This window comes from Vanellus vanellus (assembly GCF_965231255.1).
Source record: "Vanellus vanellus genome assembly, chromosome: 31".
NCBI classification, from domain to species: Eukaryota; Metazoa; Chordata; class Aves; order Charadriiformes; family Charadriidae; genus Vanellus; species Vanellus vanellus.
In genome coordinates this window covers 1,036,345-1,058,001 of record NC_138936.1, presented here as the reverse complement: position 1 = coordinate 1,058,001, position 21,657 = coordinate 1,036,345, and the positions used below count along the sequence as shown (strand labels likewise).

At 61.2% G+C, this 21,657-nt stretch overlaps 2 protein-coding genes across 4 annotated transcripts; both read left to right on the top strand.

The window, feature by feature from the left end:
* Window positions 1-4,309: 4,309 nt before the first annotated feature.
* On the top strand, window positions 4,310-8,035 carry ARMC5 (armadillo repeat containing 5; the record flags this gene model as incomplete). Its single annotated transcript, XM_082496849.1, has 5 exons — window positions 4,310-4,611; window positions 4,937-5,044; window positions 5,641-6,463; window positions 6,889-7,373; window positions 7,896-8,035. Exons 1-5 carry the CDS (start codon window positions 4,335-4,337, stop codon window positions 8,033-8,035), a joined length of 1,833 nt encoding a protein of 610 aa, XP_082352975.1. The 5' UTR covers window positions 4,310-4,334.
* Window positions 8,036-9,616: 1,581 nt separating this feature from the next.
* TGFB1I1 (transforming growth factor beta 1 induced transcript 1) lies at window positions 9,617-19,323 on the top strand. 3 transcript variants are annotated; one of them, XM_082496829.1, is made up of 12 exons: window positions 9,617-9,725; window positions 10,039-10,252; window positions 14,457-14,608; window positions 15,506-15,537; window positions 15,714-15,820; window positions 16,040-16,136; window positions 16,270-16,369; window positions 16,456-16,596; window positions 16,787-16,960; window positions 17,423-17,504; window positions 17,811-17,959; window positions 18,108-19,323. In XM_082496829.1, the coding sequence occupies exons 1-12, from the start codon at window positions 9,663-9,665 to the stop codon at window positions 18,372-18,374; spliced, it is 1,578 nt and encodes a 525-aa protein (XP_082352955.1). In that variant the 5' UTR covers window positions 9,617-9,662; the 3' UTR covers window positions 18,375-19,323. The 3 variants fall into 3 exon arrangements, with proteins under 3 accessions (XP_082352955.1, XP_082352954.1, XP_082352956.1); XM_082496828.1 differs by having other exon boundaries at window positions 16,267-16,369; XM_082496830.1 differs by lacking the exons at window positions 9,617-9,725; window positions 10,039-10,252 and adding an exon at window positions 13,961-13,986 and having other exon boundaries at window positions 16,267-16,369.
* The last annotated feature ends 2,334 nt before the right edge of the window (window positions 19,324-21,657 follow it).

The following is a 21,657-nucleotide window of genomic DNA, read 5'->3' as shown; positions in this document are numbered from 1 at the left end:
GGGGGGGGGGGGGGCGCCACTGCGCGTCAGCAGCTCCCGGGGGGGCGGCAGCGCCCCATTCATTGTCGGGCCCTGAGCGCTCATCAGGGTGATGGGCAGTGACCGGTCTCAGCCCGGTTTAATCCATTCAGACCCAGAATAGGGAGATTTAGGGTGTTTTTGGGCAGTGGTGGCGGCTCCCGCTCTGTGTGTGTGGCCCCTGCAAATAGAGATTAGCGGGAGGGCAAGACTTTAAATCCTTTTGATAAATAGGCATTCTTTGCATTTTAAAAACATTTACGTAATGTAGACGTTTCAATTACATATCTGTTTACGTATATGTATTTATGGAATATATATTATGTGTTTACACTAATATAGAATATCTGTTTAGACACACCTATTCCAAATGATATATTAACACTCATTGTACAGAACATCTAATTAACTACCTGTTTAAAAATATTTCGACACTTTAACATCTTTTTACGAATAAGTCTTTTTAAAGTCTTTTCATATTCTAAAATCCTTTCTGTAATATAGAATCATAGAATGGTTAAAAATACAGGCTTTTATTTTGAACTCTTGTATACATAAATATTGGTTTATTAATATATATAAAAATTAAATATTTTTCTCTATTTCAGTGTCTCACGTCCATATTTACAGGTTTCATGTTTAATAATCCCCCAAAGAATTTTCAAAAATTTGGGGGCTGTGACATACCTCTTTTGGAACAACCCCCATGCGACACACACACACACACACACACACACAACCCTCGGGCCTCCCGCCTTCCTCACGGCGCTGCCGCAGGGACCTCTCCCCCTGCCAGGCTGCCGCACAGGGCTGGGCCGTGACCAGAATCGACGCGACGGACCCCTCCTCAAACAGCTACAGCCCTCGCGCCGCCACCACCGCCGCCGCACACCTTGCTGGGTCGTTATTGCTGAAAGGGAAGGGTAAAACTCTGAAAAGGGCATGAACAAGAAAGAAAAAAAGCTCAGTCCTTCATTCTATGCTGAAGAGGTGCACGTATGCTTAGAGAGATCTCTCTCCCCCCCCCCCCCCCCAATAAAAATACTTACACTATAAAATTATTTGACTTTCCTTTGGCACTAAATGAACTTGCCCAGCTGTCAATCCATACCCTTAAACCATCCGTCTCCAAAATACACAGCTGTAATTTGGATCGAGTCCAGCGAAGGGCAACTGAGATTGTGGGATCGGAGCATCTCCCGTATGAGGAAAGGCTGAGAGCGCTGGGACTCTTTAGCCCGGAGAAGAGAAGGCTGAGGGGAGACCTTATTCGTGCTTACAAGTATCTAAAGGGTGGGTTGAAGGAGGATGGAGCCAGGCTCTTCTCAATGGTTCCCAGGGACAGGACGAGGGGCAATGGGCACAAGTTAGAACACAGGAAGTTCCGTTCAAATACACGGAAACACTTCTTTACGGTGATGGTGACAGCGCACTGGCACGGGCTGCCCAGGGAGGGGGTGGAGTCCCCTTCTCTGGAGATTTTCAAGACCCGCCTGGATGCAGTCCTGAGTGATGTGCTCTGGGAAATCCTGCTTTAGCAGGGGAGTTGGACCAGATGATCTCTGGAGGTCCCTTCCTACTCAGGAACTCCGTGATTCCGTGATCTCACGCGCAGGAAAGCGGCAGACAGAGAAAGGGGCCAGTGTTCACAGCCCTTACAGAAAACAGGCATTCTCCTTCCCTTCCGAAACTCGGCTCTTAGGTCTAAATATCACAGCACCACAGCTGTTCCCCAGAATGGGGAACAACGGCCCCGCCGCCGGATATTTATGGAACAGGGCAAGCAGACAGAGGGATGGGGTTTGCCACACGCAACCCTGAATATCCTGAAAAGTTACCTTTACCAAAAAGAGCCACTTGGAACGTACTATGAAACAACATTTGGCAATAAAACTTTGATGGGTTTGACATACACAGTTTTTGGGGAACTCACTATTGGCTTCCTGGTGCTGTTGTTGTTCTTCCTTCAGATATTCTACCTGTAGCCAAGTTTTTCACTCCTGGTCCAAGCGCTTCCCTTCCTGGTATCACCAGCACATTTACACAGGCAAGTCACTTCATCGCTCTGCTCAAATTACCCAAAGGAAAGTTACAGCCCTGAGAGAACAGTCAAAAAGGGGAGGTCAGGCAGCAAAGGAGCTCTGCAGGCTGCCACCAGGCAACACTGCACGCTGCTTTGGAAACCACACGCACGCCCCAAGAAAACCCACACAAAACAAACCAAAAAAAATCCCACCCCTGAGGGAGCTGGGGGGAAATTAATGAAAGGGAACACCAGCAGCTGCAACATGCAGTGAAACTGGGCTTTAACGCTGACCGCATACTTCAGCCAATCTCCGTGTCTACACCTCAGTCTGCTGAACAACTAGTCCTGTTCTGGAAGGACAAACTTCCCTGACTTAGAAGTCCCAGATTGAAGGCTTCATGGAACAGAAGTTGGGTTGAGCCAAAGGACAACACGCCATCAACACTCAAATAAAAAAAAAAAAAAAATATCAAGGGAGACATCAGTTTCCGTCATGTTTCATTCATTACATTTCCACTGGCATCTAGGTGCTTCAAAATTAATGATCCTCACACCACAGACTCCTAACAATTCAGTTACACAGGGACAAAGAAAAGGCTATTTCCGACGTGCCCATAAAATTAGCACGAACAAACAGAAGAGAAACACTGGACCCTAAAGAATGTGGCAGGCAGCTCTTAATCTATCCAAGAGGCAAGCTGGCTCTTTTACACAAAGGAAGACATCCCTAACTACCCAGGCACCAATTCGGAAGGAGGCATGCTCTCTTAACTGCAATTTTGCACCAGATTTTCCATGGTGGCTGCAGATTTGCCTTTTCTGTGGGTTTGACGCAGAGTACCTGTAGCGCCCTGAACTCGCAAACAATTCTGCCCGCTCCCCCAGCCCCATCCATGCCATTACCTGAGCAGCCGGTGGAATCAGCCCTGCAGGATTTTCTTCTCGGGACACGCAAGGGGACACTGGGAAAGGGGAAACGAGAAATGACCCTGTTTGTCACAGCCAGCCCACAGGGACAAGCTGGGGGACCCCACGCCACCTCTGCCCTCGGGAGTGAGGCCCAGAGAGGCACCTGGAGTGGATTTAACCCCCCAGGGAAGAGGCTGGGCTCCTCACCAGCAGAAGGACCACTTGCCTCCCGCTGCTCGTGCTCCTCGCTGGGGACAGCCCGGCCTATGCCCAGTCGCTCCTTCTCCTGACGAGCTCCAGCTACTTGCAACAGTCTGGGTTTTTGACGAGGGCATCCTTCAATCACTGTCATAACTTGAGTATTGTGATTAAACACCACAGCTGTACACAGTATAACTATCGATTTGCTTGCGTGACTAATTACTTAATAATTAAACAGCATACAGAGAAGAGCTAGACTTGAAGAGGAGAGGGTTCCCCCCAGAAGACCCCCTCAGACACGGAGCTCAGCCTGCTGCACACCCGCCTCCTGAACTCGGGGGTCCCACGGGACCAAACCCCCACCTCGGGGAGGGTCCACGCACCCTGCCACCCGCTGCTTTCCCCCACAACCCAGCGCCCTCCCGCCCCTCTCTGCCTCCCACCCCCCTGCAAAAACCAGCCAACGGGGAGTCTGCTCTCAATCCCCAAAACAGCTCATTTACTGCCCGTTTCTGAGCCCGCCACCCCCAGGCCCACAGGCACTTTTGGGGAGCGCTGGGCAACTGCGGAGAGCCCGGGCCCACCTCTCTGCGGAGCAGCGCCAGCACGGCCCGGGGCACCGCTTCACTATCGCCCTTTCAGGCTTCGTTTCTCCGGCACCACCAGGCCCAAACGCCGAAGGGACCCCGCGGGAAGCCGGGCCCAGCCACCCCCGCTCCGATCCTACAGTGCCCCCCGTTCTCCCAGACCCCCCCTTAGGCCCCCGGGTCACCTTCACGCCCTCCAGCTGCCTCACGACACGCTGGTGGCGACCCCACGGGCCCCGCTGTCCCCCCGGGCCGCGCCGCTACGATTTCAAGCTGGGCGCTATTTTCCCCCGGCCCCTTCCACTTCCGGAGCGCCCACGCCGGCCCGCCCACGCCGCGCGCCCATTGGCCGCCGCCCGCACTCCGTAGGCGGGGCCGCGCGACGTGGCGCGCGCGCTCCCCGTCACGTCATGCCCCGCTCCCCACCGCGCTGTGCGCTAGGTGCCGTAGCCACGCCCCCCATTCCGCCCCCTGGCGGACTCCCCTTCCCGTCGTGCTCCACGGCGCCCCCCCCCCCGCCCCTCTCGGCCACCGTCCGTCCACTTCCCCGCCGGGCCGGGCCGGGCCGGGCTGGGCCGGGCCCGGCCGCCGCCATGTCGGAGCCTCTGGGCTGGTGCGTGGAGGCGGTACGAGCAGCGGCTGAGCCGGGGCTGGCCCGGGCGCTTTTGGCCCTGCGGACCCGCCACACCCGGCGGCCGGGGGGAGCCGCTCGGTTCCGGGAGCGGGGGGGGCTCGGGCCGCTCTTAGAGCTTCTGGGGCCTGAGCGGCCCCGTCGCACCCTCGATTTGGCCCTCAGCGTCCTCGGGAACTGCTGCACCGAGCCCGGCTGCCGCCGGCAGGCCCGGCGCCTCGGCGGCGTCCCCCGCCTGGGTGAGTGGCGGCGGCGGGAGCGGGAACGGGACGGGTCCCCACACACGCACACAGCCGGAGCGAATGGGACAGCCTGGAGCACCCCCAAACTAGAAGTGGGACAGCCCAGTGCCCTCCCCAAACTGAGAATGGATCGGATTCCCCCCAAACTGGGAGTGGGACAGCCCAGAGTCCCCACCCCCGGGAATGGTTTAGTCCAAGCCCCATTGAGGTCAATGGGAGAGTCCTGAACACCCTCTCCGGTGTCCCCTGAGGGTGTCCCCCTGTCCGTAGCGGTGACCTCTGACCTGTTCCCAACCGTGACCTTTGCTTTCTGTCCCCGCAGTGGCCCTGCTGTCCTCGCCAGGGCCGGAGAGCGTGCAGAACCGGGTGGCCCGTGCTCTCGCCAACCTGGCACTGGAGCCCGATGGTGCCCAGGACATCCTCGACGCTGGTGAGCTGGTGACATCCCCAAAGGTGTCCCCAGGGTCTGCAGGGGTCCCTTGGGGTGTCTCCAAGGTGTTCCAGGGGTCCCTTTATATGTTTTTGAGGGTCTCTTGACTGTCCATGAGGTCCCCTAGGTGTTTTCAGGGGTCCTTTGGGTGTCCAAGGGGTCCCAAAGGTCCCTTGGGGAGGTCTCATGTATTCTTGGGGCCCCTCAGGCATTCGTGATGTCTCCAGGGGTCCCCAATCCATCCCCTAATGGTTCCCCATGTCCTCTAATGGTTCCCCTTGTCCCCAACGAGTCTGTCCCTTAATGGCCTTCTCCTGGACTATGGGTGGTGGGATGTCCTCAGGGTGTCCCCTGACAGGTGCCGTGTCCCCAGAGCATGTCCTCAACATCTCCTTCAGCGTGTTTCTCATCACTGGGTAGTGGGACGTCCCCAACCTGTCGCTTAATGTGCCTGTATCTCCCCAAAGGATGTCCCCGATGCCTTCCTTAACGGCTTTCTCATCCCTGGGAGCACCAGGATGTCCCTTGGGGTGTTCCCTCACCATCTCCGTGTCCCTGAGGCTGCCCCTCCATAACTCTGCCCCCCACTTTTGCAGGTGCCGGTCCCCTCCTGGTGTCTCTGGCAGCCTCCTGCGGCACCCCCGAGTGCCTCCACAGTGCTGCGCGTGCCCTCCGCATCTTGGGGGCTGCCCCAGCCCCCCGACGAGCCCTGGGACGAGCTGGTGCCATCCGAGCCTTGGCCTCCCGCCTGGCCTCCCTCTCCCCAACCCACCCTGCTTGCCTGGCCCTCACCCGAGCTCTGCGGGATCTCACCGACAGCCCTGGTTCCTCGGCCGACGACGTGGCCCCCGCTTTACCCGCCTTAGCTGCCTTGGCGGCTCACGCCAAGCGGGACCACCGCCAACCCGCCCTGGGAGCCATCGCCAACGCCTGCGCCCGAGCCCCTCTCCGACCCGCCCTGGGGGCTGCTGGGGCGGTGGAAGCGGTGACGGAGGAGGTGAAGAGAGCGTTGGCATCACCAAACGTCACCGGTGCCACCGTAGCTGTCCGGGCACTGTGCCTGCTGTGCCGGGAAGCTGTTAACCGGGCGAGGGTACGGGCGGCCGGAGGGTTGGGGCTGCTCCTGCGCCTCCTGGCCGAGCCCCATGCCCGACCGTGGCGTCCCCGCGTCCTCCTGGCTTTGGCTGCTTTCGCCTACGACCAAGAAGCGTTGGTGGCCCTGGAGGCTCGCGGCCTTGTCCCACTCCTCGCTGACGTCCTGCGGGCCCGGGCCGATGAGGAAGAGGAGGAAGAGGACGAGGAGGATGAGGAGGAAGATGAAGAGGAGGAGGACGAAGCTGCCGCGTCATGTGATCTGCCCCGGGAGCTGCCTGGCCCGCACGGGCCCGGGGCGGCCGCTGGAAGCTTACGGGGACTCAAGTGAGTGGGGAGGACAGGCAGATGGATGGGCTTTTTGGGGGGGTTTGGTACCGCCTGGGGTGTCCCTTGAGGGGTGTCCCTGGGGGGTCCTGTGAGACCTTGAGGGGTGTCCCTTGAGGGGGGAATCCCTGGGGCTCCTTTGACGTCATTGAGACCTTGAGGGGGATCCCTGGGATGTCCCCAAGGGTCTTTGGGACCTCAGGATGGCACTCCTTGAGACCTCTGGGGGTCTCTCTGGCCCTCAGGGGCAGCCCTGGAATCATCCTTGGCAATAGAAAAGGGGTGGGGGGGGGGGTCCCCAGCCCTTAGCACTGGGGTGGCAGAGGGCAGGCTGTCCCTTAGTGACACTCTGAGGGTCCGGGGCTGTCCCTGTCCCCCCCGGACCCAAACTTCTCAGTCCCCCTTGCCTCCATTTCTCCCCCCAGGTCCTGGCTCCTCTCCGAAGCTGCCTCCCCGCCGCCCTCCCCCCCGTCCTCCACCGCCCCTCCCCACTGCCCCTCACCCCCCCGCCGCCGCCTGCCCCCCATGGGGGCCCTGGCCCTGCCCCGGGTGGTGGGTGAGGGGGACCCCTGGCTCCCTGAAGCCCCCGCTCTCCTACTTTTGGGGCGCTTGGCAGCTGCTGATGAACCCAGCCGAGCCCTGGCCACCGCCCCTGTCGTTTCGGGGCTCCTCCGTTACCTGACGGGGGTCCCTGCCCCGGCCCCCCGGGCTGCCCGGGTGCTGCAGCGCCTGACAGGGCACCCCGCTTTTTTGGGGGCCTTGGTCCGGGCTTACGTCCCCTCCCTGCTCCGCTCTTGGCTGGTCCTTGGCCTCACCCCCTCCCAGGCCGAAGAGCTCTCACGGCCTGGGGGACCCCCCCGGCGTCCGGCTGCCCCCCTGCACCCCCGCCAGGCACGCCTCAAAGAATTGGGTGAGTTGGGGGGCTTCAGGTGGCTAATTAGGGTCCCTGAGAGTCATGGGTGGCCCTTGAAGGGTCCCCAGGGAGGCCTTTGGGGGTCCCTGGGGGGGGGCTGTGTGGGGTCCTCAGGGGTTCCTGGGGGACTACTGGGGGGCCCTGGGGTTTTTTTTGGCCTTTGGGGGGGTCCCCAGGAGTTCCTGGGGGACTGTTGGGAGTCCCTGGGGGTCCTCATTGGTATTTGGGGGTCCCTGGGGAACTATCACGGAGTGCTGGGGGTTTTTGTTGGCCTTAAGGGGGTCCACAGAGGTTCCTGAGGGACTGTTGGGGGTTGCTGGGGGGCTTTGGGGGTCCCGGAGGGGGTGTCTTTAGGCATCTTTGGTCTCTCTGGGGGGGGCTGTTGGGGGTCCCGGGTGCTGGTTTAGGGTCTCCCCAGGGCGTGGGGGGAGGAGGCGGGGGTCCATAGTGGGATCCTATGGACCTGACCTGCCCCCCGTACCTCTATATATCCCTCTGTGTGTGTGTGTGTCCCCCCAGGTGAGGGACTCCTGCGCAACCTGGGGGCGGCGGCAGCGGCCCCCTTTGGCGTGGGGCTGCTGACCCACATGCTGCGCTGCGGGGCCCCCCCAGCCCGCCTGGCCTGCGCCACCGCCCTGCCCCTGCTCACCAGGTACTGACCCTGTAGAGACCCTGTAGAGCCCATTAGCCCCATAGTCCCCCCAGAACTGGCCCATATCTCACCTGGAAGGGGTGTCCCTCGCCCGTCCCACTGCAGCTGAGCCCCTATGTTGACCATAGAGGTCTATACATTCCCTTTACAAACCCGACAGTGTCCCTATAGCGCCCCCAGAACCAGCCCCATATCGCACCTGGGAGGTCCCTCATGCGTTCCCCTCCACCCGGGCCTCTAAGTCCTCTATAGAGCCCTATACGTCTTCTGTAGGGCCTTACCAGTCCCCTATAGAGCCCCTATAGCCCCCCTGGCCCCATAACCTACGTGGGCGGTTCTGTTCTTGTTAGCTTCTCTCCAGCGCTTATGGAGCCTCTATAGAGCCCCACAGGATCCTTATGGGGTCCCGGAAACAGCCGGTGTGTCCCATATAGGTGCCGAGTATAGATTTCTTTAGCCAAGGCAGCGTGTCCGTAGGGGACCCCGTAGATCCACTACAGCCAGTTTCATAAGCGTTTCCTATAGATTACCTGCAACAAACCCTATAGGCATTCTATAGATTGCCTCTAGGTGCCTCGCAGTGCAATAATTACCCCATAGATCTCCTGTTGTTGGCCCCATAGAGCCCCTGTCAATCTTCTGTACATCCCCAGTGCCCTATAGATCACCTATAGGGCCCACAGGCAGCCCTGTAGGTTCCCTATAGCTGCCCCATAAGCAGACCTGTTAGTCCCCTATGGATGACTCGTAGGCAGCCACATAGGTCTCATATGGATGTCCTAGCTGTAGCCCTATAGTTCCCCTATAGATCTGCCTATAGATTTCCTATACGTTCCCTTGGTGCACCCCCCCCCCTCATGTCATTGGTGCGTCATTGGCATGTGCAGCCCAATGTCCCCTGGGCTGGGGGGGTGGCCCTAGACCCAATAGCGTCATGTGTTGGCGGGACATCATTGACATCATGATGGCGTGATCTGTCACGTTGCCATGACATATGGTGTTGCCGTGACCCATGATGTTGGCGTCACGTTGCCACAACCCACAGCGTTGGCGTGACCCATGACCTTGGCATCATGTTGCCATGATCCATGGTGTTGGCGTGACCCGTGACGTTGGGGTCACATTGCCATGACCCACGGCGTTAGCATGACCCATGACGTTGGCGTCATGTTGGCATCACCTACAGCATTGGTGTCATGTTGCCATGACCCACATTGTTGCCAAGACCCGTGGTGTTGGTGTCATGTTGGTGCAGCCCACGGTGTTAATGTCACGTTGGCGTGACCCGAGTTGGCGGCATCACGTTGGCGTCACCACACGTCCTTGGCGTGACTCGGGTCTTTTATCACACTGGCATGACTGGTGGTGTTGGTGGGACCCTTGGCACTGGCATGGCGTCGGCGGGACCCTTGGCATCCTCTTGCCGTGACGCTGGCATGACGCGTGTCCTTGGCATGTGCAGGCCGTCGTCCCCGGCGCGGGGGCTGCTGTGGGGAGGGGGAGCGGTGGCCCTGCTGCTCTCGGCAGTGGCCCGGGGCCCCACGTCCCCTTACGAGCCACCCCCGGCCTTCGCCCTCTACGCTGCCGATGCTATTGCCCTCCTACGGGGACACGCCAGGGGCGCACCGGGGGACATGAGGGATACAGCAGGGGACGGCGAGGACACACCGGGACATGCCAATGACGAGCACCTGCAGGTACGGCCGCACGGGCTGCTGGGGACACGTGGTAGGGCATCGGGGGCGTGTGGATGGGGACATCGAGGATGTGGAGGGGACACTGAGGCCAGTGGGGAGCGTTGGGGACATGGAGGATCGTTGCGGACCTGTAGGGACACCCAGGTGGGGACACTGAGGACCCCGTTGGGGACATCAGGATCATTAAGTACTCGGTATAAGGGTGTTGGGGACATCAGGGACCCCTCGGGGACATCCAGTTGGGGGCCTATGGGGGGACAGTGGGAAAGCCCACAGACTCACAGGTGGTTTTGGGGACACCGGGGACCTGCAGGTGCACAGAGATGGGGACAGCGAGGACTTGTGGCGACAGGCAGATGGACGTGAGAACAGTGGTGACGCCCTTGGGGAGAATGGTGACCTGCAGATACCTCTGGACCAGCACAAGGACCTCAAGGACCCGTGGGGACACACGGACACCTTTGGGGACACTGAGGACACCTGGAGACACATGGATGGCCACGCAACCTCTCCTGCACATGGACATGGTGACGTTGGGGACACACCAGGGTGCACCGATGGACATGGGGACCCATGGGGACACACGGACAAATTTGGGGATGCTGATGACTCATGGGGACCCACAGACTCCCCATGCCCCCTGTCCCCTGTGACCCTCTACCCCCCACCCCTTCTGTCCCCTGTGTCCCCATGTCCTCAAGGGTCTCCAGACCCATTTTCCCTGGCCCCCCCCTGTCCCCAAACATCCTCAAGGGCTGCTAAACGTCCCCGAGCGTCCTCTTGTCCCCAGCTGTCCCCAAACCTTCCCAACCTCCATCCCCAAGTGGCCCCAAGACCCCCCAAATGTCCCCTATTATCCTCTTCTCCTCCACTGTCTTCAAACCTCCCCAACTCTTGGCCCCGGGTGTCTCTGAGGTCTTCTGACCCATGTGCCCAACCATCCCTGTGTCCCCAGGTGTCCCCAAACCCCCTTAACCCTTGTCCCCAACCATCCCCATGTCCCCAGGTGTCCCCAAACCCCCTCAACCCCTGTCCCCAACCATCTCTGTGTCCCCAGGTGTCCCCAGTGTCCTCCAACCCATCTCCTCAACCGTCCCCCTGTCCCCAGACCTCCCCAAGCTCCTCCAACCCATCTCCACCACCATCCCCGTGCCCCCAGACATCCCCGAGGTCCTCCAACCCGTGTCCCCAACTGTCTCCCTGTCCCCAAGCGTCCCCAAACTCCTACAACCCATCTCCACCACCATCTCCAGCCCCCCATGCGTCTCCAGTCCCCCCAGCCATGTGTCCCAACATGTCCCCAACGTGTCCCTATGCCCAAACCCCCCATGACCTCCTCCTCCTCCCAAGCGGTACCCACCCCGGGGTGCCGGTGGCCCGGGCGGCCTTGACCCAGGGGTCCCCTGTCTTGGGAGCCATGTTGGGGGGAGCGTTCGCTGAGGCCCACCAGGCAGCGGTGACCTTGGGCTGCGCCCCCCGCCGCCCTCTCCTCCTCCTCCTCCATTTTATCCACGGCTGCCGGGGCCGTCCCAGGGACGGGTGTCCCCTCCTGTCCCCTCCCGTGTCCCCTGCCACCGCTGGTGCCGCCATTACCTTGGCCCGCCGTTACCTGGTGGACGGTTTTGAGGGTGTCATGGCCACTGCTGTCACCGCATCCCCCGGTGCCCTCTGGGCCTTGGCTGAGCAGTGGGCTTGTGCCCCGTTGGCCAACCGGGCCGCCCAGGCTATTCTTGGGGGGCCACCCCACAACGTGGCCCCCCGCTTGGTTCGGGTGGCCCGGCTGGCCCGATGTCCCCCTCGCCTGGCCCGGGCCTTGATGGCTGCTGTGGCACCCAAAGGGGCCCAGCCCCACCTTGATATGGGGGAACCGTGGGGTGGGGGCGACCCCCTGCTGCAACCCCCTGGAGATGCCAATGGGGACCTCAGGGACCTGGAGGATGACTTTGGGGTCCCTTATGAGGACCTCAGGGACACCCAGGGTGACCTCAACAACAGGGCAGACCCCTTTGGGGACCCTTCTGTGGATGGTGGGGACCCCTTAGGTGAAGATGATGTGAACATGGAGGTCAAGGGGCCTCTCTAAGACCTTGGGGAACCTCAGCAGGATCTTGGGGACCCCTTTGGGGATCTTGTGGACCACTGCATGGGTGTTGGGGACCGCTTAGATCAAGATGAGGAGGACATGGAGGTCAGGGACCTCTCTAGGATCTTGGGGACCCCCAGCAGGACTTTGGGGACCACTGCATGGGTGTTGGGGACCCCTTAGATGAAGACAAGAAGGACGTGGAGGTCAGGGACTTCTCTAAGACCTTGGGGAGACCCTCGGTGACCCCTCTGGATGTTAGGGACCCCTTAGCTGAAGATTATGTGGATGTTGAGGTCAGAGGACTTCTCTAAGACCTTGGGGACCCTTTTACGAGTTTTGGGGACTCCTTTGATGAAAATCAGGAGGACACGGAGGTCAGGGGACCTTTCTAAGACTTTGGGGACACCTTGGAGGATCCCTTTATGGTTGTTAGGGACCCCTTAGACAGAGATGAGGGTGACAAAGAGGTCAGGAGAGCTCTCTCAGATCTTGGGGACACCTTTAGGGACCTTGAGGAGGTGGAGGACACCTTCAGGAACCTTAGGGATGACTTTGTGGACCTTCTTGGGGACCCCTCTGTGGGTGTGGGGACCCCTTGGCTGAGGCTAAGAAGGACCTGGAGGTTAAGGGACCTCTCTTAAGACCTTGAGAACACCCATTAATCTTGTGGGTGCAGCAAAGGACTACAGTGACTTTGGAGACCCCCTTAGTTGAAGGGGAGGAGGACGTGAAGGTTGAGGGACCCCTGTGGGGACATCAGGGACCCCCTTGAGGTCCTCCTTTAGATGTTAAGGCCTGTTTCGATGAGGAAGACAAGGCCAGGGAGGTGGGGAAGCCCCATGAGGACCTTGGGGGTCTCCTATATTTGTTGAGGACCTTTTTGATGATGAAGATGAGGCTGGGGAGTTGGGGAGCCCCCCCCCAAAGACTTGGGGATCCCCGTGAGGACCCCCTTGAGGGCCTCATCAAGCTGTTGAGGCTTTTTTTGATGATGAAGGTGAAGTTGGGGAGGTGGGAGACCCCCATGGGGACCTTGAGGACCACCACGGTGGCACATGGGGAGGCGGCCCAGATTTGGGGGAGGAAATCACAGTTTTGGGGTGTGCGTGCACACCCCCACCCCACCCCAGGTTATGGGGCATCCCTACGGTGTTGGAGAGGGCGTGTCCAGTTTTGGGTTGATTTCACGGGGTTTTGGTGGGGAGAAGTGTGTGTGACTGTAGTGAAGGAAACGCACAATAAAGGAGGTGGAAACGCTTCAGGTTGGTTGGGGGGGGGGGGGGCAACGGACCCACGCATCCGGGACACCCCCACCCCCCCAAAATCCCATGGACCCATGCGTCTAGGACCCCCTCCCCCCTCCCCAAAAATCCCATGGACCCACGTGTCCGGGATGCCCCCCCCCCCCCCCCCCAAATCCCACGGACCCACGTGTCCGGGACCCCCCTATATCCCCCCCCCACGGGTTATCCCACGGACCCACGCGTCCGGGACACCCCCACCCCCCAAAAATCCCATGGACCCATGCGTCCTGGACCCCCTCCCCAAAAATCCCACGGGCCCGGGCGTTTGGGACCCACCCCACCCCCCCAAAAATCCCACGGGCCCACGTGTCCGGGATGCCCCCCCCTCCCAAAAAATCCCACGGACCCACGTGTCCGGGACCACCCCCCCACCTCCCCTTCCCCAAAATCCCACGGACCCACGTGTCCGGGACCACCCCCCCACCTCCCCTTCCCCAAAATCCCACGGACCCACGTGTCCGGGATGCCCCCCCCCCCCCCCCAAAAATCCCACGGACCCACGTGTCCGGGACCACCCTATATCCCCCCCCCCCCGGGTTATCCCACGGACCCACGTGTCCAGGATGCCCCCCCCCAAAAAATCCCACGGACCCACGCGTCCGGGACACCCCCACCCCCCCAAAATCCCACGGACCCACGTGTCCGGGACCCCCCTATATCCCCCCCCCCCGGGTTATCCCACGGACCCACGCGTCCGGCCACTTTCCCCCCCCCTCCCCCCCCCCATCCCGATCCCCGGCGGGGACTCCGCCGTCCGGGCGCTTCCATACATGGGCACCGAGGGGCCCGCGCGGGACGACGTCACGGGGGGGGGGGCTGTGAGGGGGGGGGGTGGGGGGGCCGCACCCAGTCCCGGCCATGGACGACTTGGGTAAGGGCCGCGTCCGTCCGTCCGTCCGTCCCGGGGGCCGCGGTCCGTTAGAGGGGGGGGGGGGGGGGGGACACACCCCACACACCCCCCCCACGGACGCCGGGATCCGCTGGGGATTTGGGGTGGGGGTTCCCCCGCTCCGGGGTATCCCATGGGGATTTTTGGGGAGGGGGTGTCCCGGGCAATGGGGTCGGTGGGATTTGGGGTGGGGGTCCCCCCCCCCCCAGGATACCTGGGACCCCCTCCAGACCCCTGCGGATTTGGGGTGGGGGTCCCCCACCCGGACACTGGTGTCCCCTAGAGGACACGGGTGATGGGATGGATGGGGGGACCTCCCCCTGTCCCCTGGATGGCACCCCCGCTCCCGGACCCCTGGGTGCCCTGGGGATTTGGGGGGTGGGGGTGGGGGGGGAGGTACCCCCCCCCCCGACCCCCCCCCCCCGCTCAGCCCCCCCCCCCCCGTGCCCCAGACGCGCTCTTGGCCGATCTGGAGACGACAACGTCGCACCTCGCGCGGCGGCCGGTGCTGCTGACGGACCCGCCGGGGGGGGCGTCACCCACCCACCCACCGCCCCCCCACGGCGGCGACAACCCCCGGCCGCCCCCACCCCCCTACGGCCCAGTGAGCTCGGGACCGCGTGGGGGGGGCGGGGGGGCTTCGGGGATGCTGGGAGATGCTGGGGACAAGGGGGGCTTCGGGGATGTTGGGGGGCTTTGGGGACATGGGGGGTTTGGGGGACATGGGGGGCTTTGGGGATGTTGGGGGGCTTTAAGGACATGGGGGGCTTTGGGGATGTTGGGGGCTTTGGGGACATGGGGGGCTTTGGGGACAAGGGGGGCTTTGAAGGTGTTGGGGGGTTTGGGGGACATGGGGGCTTCAGTGGTGCTGGGAGATGCTGGGGACAAGGGGGCTTTGTGGATGTTGGGGGCTTTGGGGACATGGGGGGCTTTGGGGACAAGGGGGGCTTTGAAGGTGTTGGGGGGTTTGGGGGACATGGGGGCTTCAGTGGTGCTGGGAGATGCTGGGGACAAGGGGGCTTTGGGGATGTTGGGGGGCTTTGGGGACATGGGGGGCTTTGGGGATGTTGGGGGGCTTTAAGGACATGGGGGGCTTTGGGGATATGGGGGGCTTTGAAGGTGTTGGGGGGTTTGGGGGACATGGGGGCTTCAGTGGTGCTGGGAGATGCTGGGGACAAGGGGGCTTCGGGGATGTTGGGGGGCTTTGGGGACATGGGGGGTTTGGGGGACATGGGGGGCTTTGGGGATGTTGGGGGGCTTTAAGGACATGGGGGGCTTTGGGGATGTTGGACGCCTTGGGGACATGGTGGGGCTTTGGGGACATGGGGGATGGAGATATGGGACGGTGGGGTGGGGGGACCCCTGGGATGGGGACGATGGGGACATGAGGAATAAGGACAGGGACTCGGGGAGGACACATGGAGACGTCGAGGTCCCCGGGGATGGGGACACTGGGGGTGACGACCACGTCCCCATTAACCCCCAACATGCTGGTCCCCAGGTGCCGGGGGGGGACACCGAGCAGCTCTACAGGTATGGGGACCCGGGGGGGGGGGGGCATTGGGGACCTTGGGGGGGGGGGGAGGATTTGGGGCAGGGGGGAATTTGGGAGGGTATGGAGGGTGGGGAGGGGGACAGACGGATGCGGAGAGGACCTTGGGGACACGGAGGAGACGTGCCACCCCCCCGCCGGTGTCCCTGTCCCCCAGCACGGTGCAGAAGGCCCGACCCCCCCGACCCTCCCCGGCCCCCCCCGGCCTGGGGGAGCTCGACCGGCTCCTCCGCGACCTCAACGCCACCCACAGCTCCATCGCAGGTACCCCCCCACCCCCAAAATCTGCCCAGGGACCCCAAAATCACCTCCAGCTGCCCCAACACCCCCCTCAAAAAAAATACCCTGGGTATCCCAAACACCCTTCCCCCACAAAATCATTTTGTGGACCCCCAATCTCCTTGGGGACCCCTAAAATCACCCCTGGAAACCCCTGAAACCTTCCTGGGGATGCCAAAACTGACTGTGACACCCCCCCTCAAGATGAGATCCTGGCCCAGTTCCCCCCCCTGAAGAGCCCCGAGGGGGTGAAGAAGAAGGAGGTGGCGGACGAGGATGAAGTTGGGCCGTCCCCCCCCCGGTGAGTGTTGCCACCACCCCAAAATAGGGATAGCCCCTATCAGCTGCACCCCTAAAGGGGCTCAACCCTAATTACTTACACCCCCCCCCCCCCCAGTGCCCCCCTCTAACCTTCTCCCTGTCCCCTGAAGCAGCCCGGGGACCCCCCCGATGCCCCCCACCTCAGCCACCTCAGCCACTCAGGAGCTAGACAAGCTGATGGCCTCGCTCTCTGACTTCCACCTCCGCCGCACCGTGAGTCCGAGGGGGTTTTGGGGTGTGCCCCCCCCCATTTTACCCTGCACCCCCATAACTCTCTTTTCCCCCCTTCCCACCTCCAGCCCCCCCCGAAAAAGGGGGTTCCTGAAGGGGGGAACCTGGACTCCATGCTGGTGCTGCTGCAGTCGGACCTAAGCCGCCAGGGTGTCCCCACGGGGCCGAAGGGGGTTTGTGGGTCCTGCCAGAAGCCCATCGCTGGGAAGGTGGGTTTTGGGGTGCCCATGAGTGGGGTGGTGGTGGGGAAGGTGTGGGGGGGTCCCTGGTGTTGCACCCCAAAGTGTGAGTTTCTTCGTGGGCATCCAAAAATGGGGTTGTGCAGCACCCCAAAGCAGACCTCACCCAGCCGGGACCCCAAAATGGGATGTCGCATCTTGGGATGTGTCCCCCCCGCAGGTAGTGAAGGCTTTGGGGTGCACCTGGCACCCCGAACACTTTGTCTGCGCCTGCTGCGGGGGGGAGCTGGGGGGAGGCAGCTTCTTCGAGAAGGACGGGGTGCCCTACTGCCCCCGGGACTACGGACGGCTCTTCTCCCCTCGCTGCGCCCGCTGCACCCAACCCATCCTCGACGTGGGTCTGGGGGGACCCCCGGGGTGGGGTGGGCAGGGGGGTGGGGGGACCTTCTCGGGGGGCTCTGGGAACAGAGGGACACGCCCCTCCTTGGGTGCAGTGGGACCTTATGATGTGCCCTTGGGGGAGGTGGGACCTTCTGGGGAGCCGTGGGGTCCTTATGGGGTGCCCTTGGGGGAGGTGGGATGACCTAGAGGGCCCTGGGGGCTGTGGGACCTTATGGGGTGCAATGGGACCTTCTGGGGTGCCCTTGGGTGTGGTGGGACCTTCTGGGGGAGCACGGGGTCCTTATGGGATGCCCTGGGGGTGGTGGGACCTTCTGGGGGGCCATGGGAGTTTCTGGGGGGCCCTGGGGGCTGTGGGACCTTCTAGGGTGCCCTGGGGGTGGTGGGACCTTCTGGGGGGCCATGGGACTCCCAAGGAGGGGCTGGAAGTGACGTCCCCATCTCCTCCACCCCACAGAAAATGGTGACGGCGCTGGACAAGAACTGGCACCCGGAGCACTTCTGCTGCGTCAAGTGTGGGCAGCCCTTTGGCGAGGAGGGTTTGTGGCCCCTGTGTGTTCCCCCCACCATGTCCCCTCCTGTCTTCCTGGATCTCCTCATGTCCCCCCGTGTCCCGCCGTGTCCCTGTGGCCTCATCCCATGCTCCCGTATCCCCACGTCTCCCCAGCCCCATGCTGGTCCCACCACCATCCCCACGTCCCCACCTCTCTCTCCATCCTGGTCTCACCACCGTGGCCACATCCCCCATGTCCCCACGTCTCACCAGCCCCACCAGCGTGTACCCACACCTCCTTCTCACTCCACCACCTCTCCCCTCCCCACACTGTCCCTGTGGTGTCCCTCAGGCTTCCTGGAGAAGGATGGCCAGCAGTACTGCCGCCAGGACTTCGCCGAGCTCTTCTCCAGCAGGTGCCGGGGCTGCGGGCGGCCCATCCTGGAGGGCTACATTGCCGCCCTGGAGGGGCTCTGGCACCCCGAGTGCTTCGTCTGCCGGGTGAGACCCCCACCACCACCCCTGTTCCCACCTCCCCGGGTCCCTGATGTCCCCGTGTTCCTGTGTCCCACCTCCAGGAGCACTTCACATCCCACATCCCCACCTCCCCTGGTCCCTGATGTCCCCATCCCTGTGTCCCTGTCCCCAGGAGTGCTTCGCGCCCTTCGTTGGGGGCAGCTTCTTCGAGGACGGCGGCCACCCCTACTGCGAGCGGCACTTCCATGCCCGGCGGGGCTCACTGTGCCGGGGCTGCGGGGAACCCATCGCTGGCCGCTGCGTCACCGCCATGGCCCAACGCTTCCACCCTGAGCACTTCGTCTGCGCCTTCTGCCTCCGGCCCCTCTCCAAGGGCACCTTCCAGGAGCAGGAGGGCAAGCCCTACTGCCAGCCGTGCTTCCTCCGCCTCTTCGGGTGAGGCCACTGTGGCCCCCACTCAGCACCACCGATGGTGCCCCATGGTGTGGGGTGCCCCACAGAGGTCCAATGGACAACCCACAAGCACCACAAGAACATTCTGTTGGATGGCGTGCACCATTGAGGTGATCTTCAAGGTTCTCCACACTACTTGGGGGTCTCATGCATGGGGGTCTGGCACCCTTGAGGTGCCTCATAGTGTGGGGTGCCCCACAGAGGTCCAATGGGCACCCCGCAACCACCACAAGAACATTCCACGGGTGAACCATTGGACAGGTTGCACAATTGAAGCGATCTTCAAGGTGCTCCGTGGTGCTTGGGGGCCTCATGCATGGGGATCTGGCACCTTTGAAGTGCCTTATGGTGTGGGGTGCCCCACAGAGGTCCAATGGGCACCCCACGACCACCACAGGAACATTCCACAGGTGAACCATTGGATGCGGTGCACCACCGAGATGGTCATGGTGGAGGGACACATGGAGGCCTCATACACGGGACCCTTGAGGTGTCCCATAGCGTAGGGTGCCTCACGCTTGCACATGCCAAAGGCTTCGTATTTAGGGGGAGAAGGGGGTGAGCGGTAGTTGGGGGATCAGTGGGGCAGGTTGGGGGTCTCAGGGGTAGGTTATTACTCTGGGGGGGGTCCCTGGAGAAGGTTGGGGAGCAGTTAGAGGGTCTATGGAACTGTTTATGGGTCTGAAGGGTCTCTGGGGAAGGTTGGGAGGGTCTGTGGGACCAGCCGAGAGGCAATTGTGGGCCTGTGAGGCAGGCTCTGGGCCTAGAGGGGCCTATGGGGCAGGTTGGGGGGAAATCAGAGGTCTCTGGGGCAAGTTGGGGGGCAGTTGTGGGTCTATGAGGCAATTTGGTTGAGCTCTTGGGAGGATCCATGGGGCAGTTGGGGCAGGATCAATGGGTCTGTTGGGAGAGGGTCGATGGGGCAGTTTGGGGACGATCTATGGGGCAGTTGTGGGGGGGGACGCGGCACCGGGCACACGCGGCTGAAGATGGACAATAAACACCCGCAGCACAACCATGACGTGTGGGGTGAAACCTGGCATCTGGGCCCCCATTTTGGGTCCGTTTCACCCCTTTCCAGGTCAGTTTCACATCACTTTGGGGCCAGTTTTTTTGGGGGGCCAGTTTGAGACCATTTTTGCTCACTTTGGTGTCAGTTCTCCTGGTTTTGGGTCAATTGCTCCCCCCTTTTGGGTCAATTTCTCCTAGTTCAGGGCGTCAATTTCACCAAATATGAGCTATTTCTCCCCCACTCCAGAGGGGAGTTTTAGGCCCAGTTTGCCCACTTTGGGGCCTATTTCCTCCGCTTTGGGGCTGATTTCACCCACCTTGCGGTCGATTTCATCCACTTTGGGCCCAGTTTCACCCACTTTGGGGCTGATTTCACCCACTTTGGGCGAATTTTCACCCATTTGAGGCCGATTTCACCGACTTTGAGGCCAATTTCGCCCACTTTGGGGCCAATTTTACCCACTTTGGGACCCATTTCCTCCACTTTGGGGCTGTTCCCTGCAGTTTTGTGTCTATTTCCCTTCCCTTTGTGGCTCAATTTCACACTGTTTGCGCCAATTTCTCCCCTCTTTGGGGTCGATTCACCCCCTTCTTTTTGTTTCAACCCCCCCCACCCCCCACCCCCTTTCAGCCCAATTCCCCCCCCAACCTTTTGGGTCAGTTTGGGTCACTTTGGGTCACTTTGGGGCCTATTTCCTCCACTTTGGGGCTGATTTCACCCACCTTGCGGTCGATTTCATCCACTTTGGGCCCAGTTTCACCCACTTTGGGGCTGATTTCACCCACTTTGGGCGAATTTTCACCCATTTGAGGCCGATTTCACCGACTTTGAGGCCGATTTCGCCCACTTTGGGGCCAATTTTACCCACTTTGTGACCCATTTCCTCCACTTTGGGGCTGTTCCCTGCAGTTTTGTGTCTATTTCCCTTCCCTTTGTGGCTCAATTTCACACTGTTTGCCCCAATTTCTCCCCTCTTTGGGGTCGATTCACCCCCTTCTTTTTGTTTCAACCCCCCCACCCCCTTTCAGCCCAATTCCCCCCCCAACCTTTTGGGTCAGTTTGGGTCACTTTGGGTCACTTTGGGGCCTATTTCCTCCACTTTGGGGCTGATTTCACCCACCTTGTGGTCGATTTCATCCACTTTGGGCCCAGTTTCACCCACTTTGGGGCTGATTTCACCCACTTTGGGCGAATTTTCACCCATTTGAGGCCGATTTCACCGACTTTGAGGCCGATTTCACCGACTTTGAGGCCGATTTCGCCCACTTTGAGGCCAATTTTACCCACTTTGGGACCCATTTCCTCCACTTTGGGGCTGTTCCCTGCAGTTTTGTGTCTATTTCCCTTCCCTTTGTGGCTCAATTTCACACTGTTTGCCCCAATTTCTCCCCTCTTTGGGGTCGATTCACCCCCTTCTTTTTGTTTCAAGCCCCCACCCCCTTTCAGCCCAATTCCCCCCCCAACCTTTTGGGTCAGTTTGGGTCACTTTGGGTCACTTTGGGGCCTATTTCCTCCACTTTGGGGCTGATTTCACCCACCTTGCGGTCGATTTCATCCACTTTGGGCCCAGTTTCACCCACTTTGGGGCTGATTTCACCCACTTTGGGCGAATTTTCACCCATTTGAGGCCGATTTCACCGACTTTGAGGCCGATTTCGCCCACTTTGAGGCCAATTTCGCCCACTTTGGGGCCAATTTTACCCACTTTGGGACCCATTTCCTCCACTTTGGGGCTGTTCCCTGCAGTTTTGTGTCTATTTCCCTTCCCTTTGTGGCTCAATTTCACACTGTTTGCGCCAATTTCTCCCCTCTTTGGGGTCGATTCACCCCCTTCTTTTTGTTTCAACCCCCCCGCCCCCTTTCAGCCCAATTCCCCCCCCAACCTTTTGGGTCAGTTTGGGGTTTTATGCTCATTCACCCGCCCCAAATTCGGGGTGATGCACACGTGGCACCCCCCCTCGCACCCCCAGGCATCCGGGGGACTGTGACGCACGACGTGGGGCTGGGAGAGGGACACGGGACGGACACGGGTGTTCGGGCCCCACACTTGTGGGTTCGCCGCTGGCTGTAAATAACCCCGACCGCTTCCTGCCACCTATGGGTGCTGCTGGGGGGGGGGGAGCTGTGGGGGACCCTTTTTGGGGGAGGGGTCGTTGCTTGGATGGGGTCACCCCTATTTGGGGTCTACCCGATTTGGGCTCCATCTGATTTGGATCAAGCCCCCCCCCCCCCCCGCCGCCCCCGTTCATTTTGGGGT